Genomic DNA, 14,188 nt, shown 5'->3' with positions numbered 1-14,188 from the left:
ACGGGAAATGCAGAATTTTAATTTATGTGAAACACACAACATGGAAGTTGGGCATGGAAAAAACCTGCTGTCAGCTGCAGCGTAAGCTTTTCTTTCCTGGGGTGATTACTGGGGACAGTTCTGCTGGCTAGATGTTTCTAAAATAATGATGAAGACATAAAGCATTTGCCTGGCTCATTGACAGAAAGATAATCATCTTCCCTTATGTAATCTGCTCCAGCTGTTAGGCCGTACCCTTAGACTATGAATGCTTCTTAAATATGCAGCCGGATCTATAGTAAGGATGAGACACACAAGAGTACTGATATGAGGCTGATCTTTATTTCCCAGCCTATGTGACATGAGTCAAGCATACCAGAGATTATACCACAGTCATATGACACCACTCAGCAGGCACCAACTCCAGCTGCTATGGTTACATCTCTCCCATTAAAAAAAACAAAACAAATGAAACATAATACACAAATGAAACACAAATAAAACATAACAGGAGCCAAAAATAACTGCAAATTACTGCAGCTAATTAGTAAAACACTTCAGTAAAATGGAGTGAAGAGTCAACAACTTATCTATGGTACTTATATGACTCCTGTTACCATGGTATCTGAACACTTCACAAGGTATTTCTCCTCACAACACCCCTTGCGGTAGGAATGTGCTATTATCCCCATTGTACAGATGGGAAACTGAGGCACAGAGAGGCTAAGTGACTTGCCCAAGGTCACTCAGGAAATCTACAGGTGAGCCAGGAACTGAACCCAGATCTTCCAAATCCCAGGCTAGTGCCATAACCACTAAACCATCCTTCTTCTGAATTTGCCTTTCACAGTATTTCTGCCTGTTATTGGACATTTGTCAATAAATACCGTCGCTGAACCTCAGTTGGTTTTTTAATCACATGGACACTTGTTCCTTCTGCTGTGGCCTGTATGACTACCGAGGTGGATTGGCCCTCCTAGAGCCTGTGTTTGCATAGATCAGGGTTACAGAAGTGTACACCAGTCTCATGGCAGAGGTCAGTTATCCAACAATGCAAGTTTCTGATGGTAATTATAGCCTCCATCTTGAAGAAGGCAAACATGCACAGTTCAATACTCAGTTCTTCTCCCAACAATACTATCTTGTCTCATTTAACCGCAGAGCACAGCTAAATGAATGCACCAGACTCTCCACCCTTCTAAGCCAAACAGGCCAAGATATTGTGAATTGGTGCTTTCCCTTTGCATGAACTGTAGCAAACAAAACTCCCCCTATGGCCATTATCTGATGGCGAGAGAAATTATAACGGGAAAGGGGGGAACAACGATTAATGGTGCCTTTTGCTGCCTTCCACAGAGTGCTGTATTGAAAAGGCAGCCGCAAGAGGACATTCCAGCATTCTTCAGTGAATACATGAAGGCCTCTCTCCATGACCTGGTTGGCAGCAGCACTCCATTTTTTCATCTTGGTTATCTGCCTGAAAGTTCATTTGAAGAGATACCTTTCATGTATGAAAGAGTCTAAAATTCCACTGACACGGTTCCCGCGTGTCATAAGCATACGCATTGTGGAGTCTGAAGCAGCCCTAATATTGCCCAAGTAGATGAATTAAATGTTTTGATGATATTCACAAGGACCACGCTCAAAGAACTGGGCTTAGCTTGACTTAACTAGAGAATGACGTGCCAGCCAGGCAACATCTTCCCTAGACAGGATCTACAAAGAGTGGTTTGCTTGGGGAAAAAAATTAACAAGTTGGGTTTCGGTGTGGTGTGCAGAACTGGCATACAATGTAGAGATTCTGAGGATTTGCTGCTACATAAAAGGGCTTCTCACTACCAATAAGCCAAATCCTGTAGGCCTTACCCCCTCCTTACTTACTCAATACTTTACATAGGGAAATCCCATTGATGGTTTTGCTCAAGTAAGAACTGATAAAGTGGGTAAGGGCTTCAAAGGGTAGGTCTCTTGTCACTAACGAGGTGATTCTTTTATCATATTTATAATGGCCTGGATACACACTTTCAGAAAAAGACTGCTGATCAATCTCACTCCTGAAATGCACTACAAAAAGTGGAGGTAATCATTACACGTCCCTGCAGCTAGAGAATGATATGTGGTCGCAATGTGCTGGGCTCTTCATAAACATACTTGTCAGTCATGTTCCTAAGCCACACCTCCAACGTGGTTTTGTACAATGTCTACTCGGCGGTGGCCTCAATCCTCAGTTATGCCCAGTGGGCACAGCTGGGACAGAAGAAGGCATTTCCTTCACTCTGCTTCTGGGGGTGACCCCTGGAGAAGTTTAGAGTAGCCCCAGAGATGAAGATTGCTCCAAACACCCACCAATCCACCAGTAGCTGCGGGGGTTAGAGGTGCAGGACCAGTACGCATCCGCTGAGGTCTCTCCTCTGGGAAAAGCTGTTCGCTTTCCAGTCCCTCAAGGGGCAAAGAAACCGGAGTGAAGGTCTGGACTGAGCACGGTGTCACCTTGGAGTGGAGGTTCTTTGCTTGACAACTGTGTCAAGTCTAGGAGATGGTTTTTGAAGCACCTGACCAGCCACGGGCAAAAGCTGACACTCCTGAACTTAGGTGGACAATCGGAGAGCTAAGAAAAGGAAAATAATGTTAATGCCAATGGATACTTAACAGCACTTACCGCATGGGTTTGGCCTTCATGCTGGCAAACTCCTTCAGTTCCTGAGGCGCACTCAGGGCAGCACGTATTGGGGGCTATCCGCATCACTTCCCCCTGAACAAATACAAGAGTCCTATGAGCAGTACAGGTAGTAGGGGTGACTCGAGGGGGTTCTTGTTGCACATGCCCCTCTCAGTTTTAAAAGCAATGCTACTAATCAAGGACTTCCCTGTGAAGAGCTGTCGCATTGCTTTGGGATGCTGAATTCATTCTTATGCCCAAAATATGCATAGGAAAACACACACACACACACACACACACCATAAAGCAGGGGTTCTCAAACTGGGGGGTCGGGACCCCTCAGGGGGTCGTGAGGTTATTACAGGGGGGGGTCGTGAGCTGTCAGCCTCCAGCATTTATAATCGCATTAAATATTATTAAAAAGTATTTTTAATTTATTGGTGGGGGTCGTACTCAGAGTCTTGCTATGTGAAAGGGGTCACCAGTACAAAAGTTTGAGAACCACTGCCATAAACAATCCTTTGGAGTATGACTCATTCTTCATTAACTCCCTGACACCAGCTGTTTCAGTGACAGATAGGAAAATGACTGAGGAAAACTGACTCTCTCAACAACGTAAAATAATTATAAATACTACTACTACTAATAATAATAATAATAAAAAGATTAACCCATAAGTGATCTCAGGGAAACTTGTTTTCTTGTTTTAAAGTTTAATTTATTACTTTTTAAAAATTATCAGAAGTAGAAACATTGTCTTCCTTTCTAATTAGAGCTAGTTGGGAAAAAAAGAAAAGGAATTAACTGAGTATTGATTTCTTTTTTTGTTGTGTTTTTAAATATCCAATTTTTGTTCAAGTTCCAAAATGTGACATTTTCAAAATTTGAAAAATATTGACCATCTTTATTATATTGCCTGGCGAGATTTTATATTGCCCCTCTCAGTGTTCCCAGAGGCGTAGTGCATAGTTTGGCTGCCACACTCTGTGCAGCAGCAAGGTAACAGATGAAACCAACAGGCATGTGTGCTCATGCTATTATGTTGTGCTAAGGGTAGAAGACGTTAGTAAAAAAGTTGGCAAAAGCTCTGGAGGTGCTTTGCTTCCATTCCTGGAGCATCTCCAAGGGTTGTGCATAGCAGCTTTTGCATTTTCATTCCAGCCTTCCCAAATGTGTTTTAAATATCTCAGACCCTGGCAGCATGCCACACAGATGCCACAAAGGAATGTGATATGAAACCTTATTCTGGGAAGGATTTCACAGATGCCAACAGCATCTAAGGATACTTGGTACCTTCTGGGTGGTGCTTGGTATCCCTCACGATTAGGCCCACAGTGACAAAACAGAAACAGACGGTTTTACTTGCACAAGCCAGAAACAAGCAAATCCCCCACCATCTCTCTCTCTCTCTCTCTCACACACACACACACACACACACACACACACACACTGAAGTAACTGAGAACATGAAAAGGCAACAAAGAGGGGCCACAACTTAGGGCAGGGATCGGCAACCTTTGGCATGCAGCTTGCCATGGTAAGCACCCTGGCAGGCTGGGCCAGTTTGTTTACTTGCCACGTCCGCAGGTTCGACCGATCGTGGCTCCCACTGGCTGCAGTTCACTGTCCCAGGCCAATGGGGGCTGTGGGAAGCGGCACGGGCCAAGGGATGTGCTGGACACCCCTTCCCGCAGCCCCCATTGGCCTGGGACAATGAACCACGGCCAGTGGGAGATGTAATCGGTCAGACCTGCGGACAAGGCAGGTAAACAAACCGGCCTGGCCTGCCAGGGGGCTTAGCCTGGCAAGCCGCATGTCAAAGGTTGCCGATCCCTGCCCTAAGTTGTGGCCCCTCTTTGTTGCCTTTTCATGTTCTCAGCTACTTCAGTGTGTGCGTGTGCACGTGTGTGTGTGCGTGTGTGTGAAAGAGAGAGAGAGAGAGAGGTTGCCAACCCCTGACTTAGGGTTTTGCCCCAAAGTCACCTTCTTGAAAATACTGTACGGGTGTCCCCATGGGGACATATGTGATGCTTGCCCTTTTGGAAGGGCACTGTCAGTGTTTAAGACATTGGTTTTGACGTATACAGTCCTAAACAGAATGAGACCTGCCTATTTAAGAGATTGCCTCTCTCTATGCCAGGGGTTCTCAATCTTCTTCTTTCTAAGCCCCACCCTGCCCTCCAACGTGCTATAAAAAATCCATGGCCCACCTGTGCCACTATAACTAGTTTTCTGCATATAAAAGCCAGGGCTGGTGTTAGGGGGTAGCAAGCAGGGCAACTGCCTGGAACCCGACGCCACAGGGATCCCCACAAAGCTACCTTGCTTATGCTTCAGCTTCAGCCCCAGGTGGCAGGGCTCAGGGCCCCATATTTCAGCCCCACGTGCTGGGACTTCAGCTTTGTGCTCTGATCCCCAATGAGTGTAATGCTGGCCTTGCTTGGCGGCTCCCCTGAAACCTGCTCGCGGCCTCCCAGTGGGCCCCGACCCCTGGTTAAGAACCACTGCTCTGTGCCATACTGTTGGAAGTAAGATCAGCAGAGGCACTCAAGTTGGAGTTCCCTCCAACAGAGACCAGCACCTGCCGCTTCCAAGAAGGTTGAAGAAATCCTGCAGCAGGCAGTTAAAGAATAAATCACTGATAGGAATAGTTCCTTCCTTACCCCCTCAATTAGTGGTTGGCTGATGCCCTGAAGCACGAGGCATGACCCCTTCCAAAAAAGTTCCCTTAAATTAACGTAACACTGGATGTTCTCATTATCCACATAAATGTCCATTCCTTTTTGGAACCCTATTCCGCTCTTGGCCTTGATGATATCATGTGACACTGAGTTCCACCGGTTAATTATGCATTGCATGTAAACTTATTTCCTTTTATCAGTTTTAAATTTGCAGCCTTTTATTTTGCCCTTCTTCTTTTGTTATGAGAAAGGAGCAACAGAAGTGTCCAATCTACCGGCTCTATCCCATTCATTATCTGTATGTCTCTATTATGTTTCCTTTTATTCATCTTCTCTCTACCATAAACAGAACCAATATTTTCAGTCTCCTTCTAACAAACAAATAGCATTAATGATGTAGCAAAATTAGACACCACCTATTCTTTTATAGTTAATAACCTATGGAACCTTGCTACCAGGAACACTAGCAAGACCTTTTTAAAGATACATGATTTTTATATTGGCAGTGTCTCTTTAAAATAAGGACTTTTGCTGATATTCATCTGTTCCTGCTCTCATAATCTGGGCCCTACAGGAAAACAAACCCTGCACCCAATTAGTTACAACCATTAATGAAGGCTCACAGGGAAACAGAGAAACGAAAAGACAATGAAAGCCCGGCAAGAACCATCAAGGCACAGCAAACGAAAAGACAGACCAAAAGCACAATTCTAGCTCTGTTACTGTTTATTAGAGTGGAATGCGTCCATCTGCTGGTTCTACAGCGACCCAGCCCTCTGGGCTCAGTTTAAAGGTGATTATCAGCTATGCCCAAGCTGTGGTCGAATACTGCAGCACACTGGCATCGTTTGAGATCAGAATACTCTTGGCAGATCACTTGCCATATGTAGCATGCAAACGGTGCCATTGTCAAGCATCCAGTTCCCATGTGAGACGGGAACAGATTGGTTGGACTTCAGAACACTGCCTTTTCTGTTCACAGAGGGCCAAATCCCACTCATCTATGCCTGTGCAATTCTGGGCAGTCATTTACATCAGCGTAGAGTGGGTGGCGGCATTTTGCACTCCTTACAATTCCCACTGACGAAAACAGAACCATGATAGGGCTGATGCTATGCTATAGAGGAGCCACTAATTATCAGGTGTTCTATGCAAATTTAACCATGAGGTCCGTGGAAGAAAAGAGATGCTTTGCTTACATTGTGACTACAGGACTAAGCCCCTTCTGGTTGTCCATTCCATGCCTGAATAGATCATATATTGTGTATATTCCAGTATAACACTTTCACAAACCTGTAGTTACCCAGAGGGCATAGGTTGAACATAGGGAGAAAAACCTAATGATTCAAATACTTCCCATCCCTTGCATAGCAAGCCAACGGGCATATTTACCTTCCGAAAGTCACACCGAGGGTTTCTGCAAACGGCAGGTTCACAGATGACAATGTCACTATGGCATCTGCATTCCTGGCAAGAATCTGGCTTCCAAATTGTGTTGTTCTGCAAACAAACATAAGCTCTGAATTAAACTCGCAACAAGTGTAACACGTGTGCAGTTATCTAATGGCTAACGGTTCAAAAGAATTAAACAGGCACAGAATAGAAAGGCAAATGCTACAATGGACTCCGTCTACTTGATGCTGATTAGTAACCCCAGGCAGTAATAAGGCCAGGGCTATTCATTTCATAATTCCAAACTCGTAATGAAAAGACAAGGCCATGCACAGAAAAACAATCAATCAATTCCAACTGCAAGACAATTGATTGTACATAACCTGCAATCCCCTCAAGCTGATTGCTGTACCTCTTTGAAATCTCCTGTCTTTTGTAAACAAATCTAGGCTGAGAGTTTCAAAGCTGCTTAGGGGCATCCAATTCTGCTAGGTGCCTTTGAAAACAAACAACTTTAGCTATCCTGAGCACTCCAAACTATCTAGATATTTACACAAGCAGCAGTTTGACATTAACTGCGGCACCATTAGCCACTCCACTTGCACCTCCGTAGCTCACCAGGAGTAAAGCCAGTAGTGTTGATACAGTACATCATTAAGGGACTGCCTTCAGAGGCACTGAGTGCCTGTAACTCTCACTAACTTCAAGTGGAACTGTAGATGCTCAGTGTCTCTGAAAACTAGGCCCTAAATCCATGCACAGAGTAAGAGATGAAAATCATTCCTTCTTGAATTGACACCTATAGAAGGGATCCAGAAAATTCAGCTCATGCCCCTCAAGAGGGAGGACTTATGGGGTCTATGGAGGAGGCACATGGAAAGTTCTAAAGTTATAGGCATAATTTTGCAGACTTCGGGCCAAACTGATCATTATATTTTGATGAAGGCAATTTTTCCATTACCAATTTTGCCCATGCAAAAAAACAATCCAGTCTTGTATATGAACACTGTATTGTCATGAGAAAATTGACTGCTGTGGGTTAATCACCTCACTACCTGCTGTCTGTGTGCAAAAGCGATTTCAATTCCAGAGGTTTCGCATATGCAGAAACACGGCGAGGAAATGTTTATGTGCAAATACATAGGGACAAAGCATTGTGCTTAATATGTTAGAGATCACTTCTACAACCCTAAGTGAAAATGTCCTACTAATCTTCCTTTACTTTGTTCTGGCAGCAAAGAGGGGACTTAAAGTGAATGTAAATGTAATTCAGCACCACTTTCTAAGGCTCTCTTACATTGTCAGAATGGTGGAAAGTGGACTAAGTGCAAATGAGAATCAGGCTATAACTGTTTTGGGGTGGGAATAGAATCATAGAATATCAGGGTTGGAAGGGACCTCAGGAGGTCATCTAGTCCAACCCCCTGCTGAAAGCAGGACCAATCCCCAGACAGGCAGATGTTTGCCCCAGGTCCCCTCAAGGATTAAACTCACAACCCTGGGTTTAGCAGGCCAATGCTCAAACTACTTAGCTATCCCTCTCCCCTAAAAAAAAGAAGAAAGAAACCAGAAAAGGAGTCTGTAATCCACTTTTCTGAAGTAAATCCAGCAAGAAGTCATAGCTTTAGCTAAGAATTTATTCTCTTATCACTCTAAATCAGGCCCATCACAGAACTGCATTTTTACCTTGTTTTCTATGCTCACATCCCATGGAGCATGAATTCTTTTGTGGGAGAGAAGGTGGACTATGGAAGGGGGGAAAGCTGGAGCTGCCGCTAGAACTGTAATTGAAGAAAGCCTAGTGTTCAGTCATTGACTGGCAATAGTATTTCACTGATGGCAAACATTATCCTTTGTACACAGCAATGCCAACATACAGCTAACAAGCACTGTGGCTTCTGTGAGTATAAAGCATTTGGAACTAGGTGGATCTTCTAATAAAGCCAATGACAGTATTAATCCTAAATACAGCAAGGGATGCACGTAAACGTACAGCTCCAATGCACAAGACACCAGAGAAATGATACCAGATATAAATGATACCAGAGAAAGATAGTCATTTCTCCTCTGATGATATAACTGCTCCTCTGCTCATACAGCTATGAGTGTAGAGTGTCAGCCTAGAATCTCTCTTTCTTGTGTGATTTAATGTATAGTTACAGAACAATTCAGGATGAGTTGTAATGGATCAAGCTCTGCCTAACACGCATTGTGTACTGTAGATAATTAAATCCTGCTCCTTTGCAGCTGTGCTATGTCCTATGTGCTCATTTCTAGGACTCCTGGAGTCCTGACAATACACAGGGCCTCCAATATCTCTTTACTAGCAAGAGTGACGTTTCACTTCTTTGCCAAAACAGTTGGATTTATCCATTCACTTGCTCATTTTAGAGCATGGGATATGCTCTTAGATGGCCCAGCAGGTGAGGGACAGACCACTCACATAAGCCCCAGTTCTGCAAGGAGCTCTTTGCAGGGAGACACCAGGTGCCTGGGGTTCTCCTGCATGTCTGACATGCCACAATTCTGTGTAATGGTTTTATTATTTTATACCATGTTCAGCTATGCCATTACAGCTTCATCACAGGGCAGACAGCTGGCTCCTACCTGTTTGCCTGGATTTGCTTTTCCTAAAAGCACTAACGGTCAAATTACCCAATGGGTCTCAAGTTGGATCCTAAATTTGCTCCTGCAACTATTTTCACATATAAGTGATTTGTATTTGCAAAGTGGCAGGCAAAAAATGCAGATGAGATGTTAGAAGCTGATTTTGAAGAGGTAGCCCTAAAAACTTAGGCCAAAATGTCCAGAACTGGGTGTCTAAAAGATTAATAGTCAGGCACCTGTATCAAACTGGCCTCAGCGTCTCTGAGAAGAAAATCCCTTTGGCTGAGGTGCCCAACTATGGATTTAGAGACCTAGCATTAAGCAGACAAGTTTGAAACTTTTGACCCCAGTCTAAAAATAATTTCAGTTTTTAGCTGCAGCTATAGAAAAATAATGATACTGCTTGTACTTGATATTATATTCACACTTTCTCCCCTGGAGTGAAGTATAATGATCAGGCAAAATAATATCCAGGGGAAAGGTATTGACTTAAAGCCAAGGCAGAAGAAAAACAGAATCTTTACTATCTCGGCAGGACCAAACTCAACGGGGAACCTGCGAAGTTTTTCTGACAATTATTACTGGTAGTTCTGCTGAGTCCTAATGACTAACACCACTTGTCAAAGTCATGTGATGTAAGTCCTGCTTATGGGGAAATGTAAAAGTACAGCTACTTTAATGAAAAAAATGTAAGCACCAAAAAAGTATTATTTGTATATTATTTTGCATATAGGTAGTACTTCGATGAACTAGAGAACACACTATGCTACAGTTCTTTTTTCATGTCCAAGGGGATTCTATTGTTATTGAAATATAACATGATCTGGAGGATTAGTATGCAGGACCAGGAGCCAGAAATGTGTGGGTTCTATTCCCAGGTTTGGCACTCACACACCTCTGGTAAAAATTTCAAAAGCATCTAAGTCACTTTGGAACCTGACATTCATCTGACGAAGTGGGTATTCACCCATGAAAGATCATGATCCGAAACGTCTGTTAGTCTATAAGGTGCCACAGGATTCTCTGCTGCTTTTTTGGAACCTGAGTCCCTTAAAAAGGCATCTAAGTCCCTTTTGAAAATGGGACTTAGGCATTTTTGATCATTATATCCCTTATGTGTCACCACTCATTTGCCTATATCACTTGAGTGTAATATTCATACCTGTATTTACACAAACCTTAAAGCTTTAGGTATGATTATTTATTAAATAAAATCAGGCCTTCCAGGAGACAAAGTAACAGCTGTAAATCCTCCATGCAGGTTAATCAAAGACCCTGTAGCCTAGTGGACAAAATATCTGCTACAATGCATCAGTGTTGAACTCCAGTCCTGTTATGGGTGTATTTTTCATTTAAAATTAACATCAGAGAACTTCTTTCTCCACCAATGCTACCATAATTAGTAGCAAAATTAATGAGATAATGTTTGTAAAGCTCCTTGGAGGTGCAAAGCTCTGTATAAGTGCCAAGTATTACTATTGTTATGAAATAATTCTTAGCACCTTTCTAGAGCAAAAGAAAGGATCTGTAATTGAATTGAATGTTTAAAGCCCATATTAGGAGATGAACATTACAGCACATAAAGGTGATTTTTATTAATCAAAGTCACTTATAGAGTACCATAAATGCACAAATCCCTTTACACACAGCCCCGTATGGGATTATAAACCAGATCCTCACAGACTGGTCCTCAAATCTGTGCAGAGTCCCACCAAAGCCAATGGAGCTCTGCATGGGGGAGAGGGACGGCCCGTGTGGATCCAATTTCAGGGTCAGGACCATAATCCCATTGGCTCTGCATGACCACAGAGGTCCATGCTAACAGTTTGGATTGAAGGATCAGCGTCACAGAGTGCAACCCACTCTCAGTCCTTCAGTGTCTACAAGCAGAGAGACAAGACAAAATAAACCGAAGGCCTAGCAGCACAGCTCGATGCAGCAGGGTTTGGAGAGTACAGGTGAGAAGAACAGGGTCAAAAAACAAATCCACGAACTGGGTTTTAAGGAGGGACTGAAAGGAGGAGAAACAGAGTACTACATAGTCACATACAGAGAGACTGTTCTAAATTTAGAAGCATCCTGTAAACTCAAGCTAAGAGTGGAAGAAAGCAAAGGATATATGAAGGCCAGAGATGGAAAACGAAGATATTTGAACCTGTTTTGCAGTCACCACAGCCAGCCACCAGTAGGGTAATTTAACCCTTTAAAAAGCTAATCCTCTCTTAACATGACTGTTTTCAATGGATGATGCAATTTTATGTGGCTGAACTATGCTTGTTCTAGCTTGGCTTTTTCTCTGTTCTTCAACATGAAAAAGTTGAGCCTGATATTAAGCACATAAATCCTCAGAAACATGAGATGTAGGACAGCATTCCACTGGATCACAACCTGGGCTTAATTCTGACGCACTGTGACTGTGGAGATGGGAAGCACATAACAGCTGTGCATCTCCCCCCACCCCCCCTTCTATTTCATAGGATTGTATGAACATATTCAGTCCATCCATAAAATGTCAGTAGATGCTGGATCCTGTGCTATGATATACAGAACTCAAAGCAGCACACCTGTTTGGTGGCATTTCTAGAATTAGTAAGTTGGGGTGGCTTAGGGGGTGGGAGGGATGAGGCCTGGCTGGGGCCATTATTATTAGCTCAGGATTCAAACTTACAATTCTTATCTTGTAGAAAATCTACATGATTTTTATTCACTGAAACCCATCCTTCTGACTCCCCTCCCCCTACACTTTCTACTTTCAGGAGAAGTTGGTAAAATATACTTCTAGGGTTCACCAGCTTTCACAATGGAGCCCAGAGGTACAAAATATTCATCCTGATGCAAAAGGGGGAAGCCTCTTATGTCCAGTTTTATTAATCTGGCAAACCGCTCCTTTGACCTGACTTGTGAGAAAGCCATAGTGCACAGAACGAGCGTGAAACCATTACCTATAAATGGACAATTTAGACTCAGACTTTAAAACTAGAAAGGCCCCTCAGATTTAGTCTGACCTCCTGCATGACCCATCTCGTACAAAATGCATATTAATTATGTCATAATTATATCATCATAATATCACTGTGAAGAATATGGGATGCAATGTCCCACTGTCCTTGGGGAAAATTCTCTCCTGACCCCAAATATGACAATCAGTTAAGACCCTGAGCACGTGGGCAAGACCCACCACCGAGACGCCAGGAAAGAATTCTCTGTAATAACTCAGAGCCCTCCCCATCTACTGCCCCATCACCGGCCTTTGGGAATATTTGCTACTAGCAGTCGCGGATCGGCTACACGCCATTGCAGGCAGTCTCATCATACCATCCCCTCCATAAACTTATCAAGCTCCGTCTTGAAGCCAGTTAGGTTTTTTTGCCCCCACTGCTCCCCTTGGAAAGCTGTACCAGAACAGAACTTCATTCCTCTGATGGTTAGAAACCTTCATCTAATTTTAAGCCTAAACTTGTTGATGGCCAGTTTATATCCATTTGTTCTTGTGTCAACATTTTACTCAACAAAAAACTCCTTCCCTGCCCTGATGTTTATCTCTCTGATGTATTTATAGAGAGCAATCATATCCCCCCTCAGCCTTCATTTGATTAGGCTAAACAAACCAAGCTCTTCGAATCTCCCTTCCAAAGGCAGGTTTTCCATTACTCAGGCCATCCTAGTAGCCCTTCTCTGCATTGTTCCAATTTGATTCATCTTTCCTAAACATAGGAGACCAAAATTACACACAGTATTCCAGATGAGGTCTCAACAGTACCTTGTACAATGGTACTAACACTTCCCTGTCTCTACTAAAAATTCCTCACCTGATGCATCCTAGGATCACAATAGGTTTTTCACGACCACATCATATTAACTACTCACAGTTTTCCTATGATAAATCAGTCCACCCAGGCCTGTCTCCTCCTCTGTCACTTCCAACTGATAAGTCCCCAGCTTATAGCAGAAACTCTTGTTGCTAATTCCTATGTGCATGACTTTGTATTTTGTTCTATTAAATTTCATCCCATTTCTATTACTCCAGTTTTCAAGTACTGTATAATATTCCGGCCCTCTTCTGTACTGGCAATACCTCCCAACTTCAGGTAATCCACAAATTTTATTAGCACACTGCCACTTTTTGTGCCAAACTCATTAACAAAAAATTTACCAATTGATGTGGCAAGTGTTATTATGTACAAGCTCTATGAATGGCTATGGCACATGTGCAGAGGACTCAGCCACACATGAACAGCTTAGTAAAATATATCCTTGTATGTCCAAGTGCACTGAGATCAATTCCTTTGTCCAAAAATTGAGCAAAGCTAAATCTGCCAGAATGTTTGCAAGCAAAATTGGATTTCAAAGGTTATGGAATTGCAGACAGCTACTGTACACTGAACCATCACTTGAAAAACTTTTGCAGACTTGAAATTGGCTATAAAGTTGACTTAACCTGGTGCATAAATAAGACTTAAAGGACCAGGGAAAGCCTGCAGAGCAGTGCCAGACTGCACATTCTACAAGAACACATTGGCCTTCTTTGGACTACTCATTAGTATTTCAGAAGAAACCATTCAAGTCCCAGTGTGGATATACTAAAGGATGAAACAATATTCCCAATAGGACAGATAACTTTAAATGAATCTGTCGCACTGTAGAAAAGCAGGCAATGGCAGGACAAAAGCCTGAATGTCTACTGAATTTAGCGGAGGCAGAATGACCAAGATAGGCTAAGTCTTTTACCCATCTCTAATGAAAAACACCAGGGCATTAAAATCACTGCGGCTGCAGCCAGCTGAGTCAGCTCAAACGGAAAATACCTTTCTGCATGAGCCGTTTGTTGATGCACCTCCAACATATCGCACTGTTTGAAGAGTGACAAAGA

General features: G+C 43.0%; 1 protein-coding gene across 2 annotated transcripts in view; it reads right to left on the bottom strand.

The window, feature by feature from the left end:
• FRAS1 (Fraser extracellular matrix complex subunit 1) overlaps positions 1 to 14,188 on the bottom strand; it is a 307,206-nt gene that overhangs the window by 180,450 nt on the left and 112,568 nt on the right. For both annotated transcript variants that reach the window (XM_075066086.1, XM_075066087.1), the window contains exons 3-4: positions 6,712 to 6,819; positions 2,639 to 2,731 (exon numbers count right to left, since the gene is read on the bottom strand). In XM_075066086.1, coding sequence (XP_074922187.1) covers positions 2,639 to 2,731; positions 6,712 to 6,819 — 201 coding nt within the window. The remainder of the gene's footprint in view (positions 1 to 2,638; positions 2,732 to 6,711; positions 6,820 to 14,188) is intronic.

This window comes from Chelonoidis abingdonii, chromosome 5 (genome assembly GCF_003597395.2).
Source record: "Chelonoidis abingdonii isolate Lonesome George chromosome 5, CheloAbing_2.0, whole genome shotgun sequence".
Lineage (NCBI taxonomy): Eukaryota > Metazoa > Chordata > Testudines > Testudinidae > Chelonoidis > Chelonoidis abingdonii.
The sequence above is the reverse complement of the archived record's forward strand: the minus strand, read 5'-3'. Positions and strand labels throughout refer to the sequence as shown.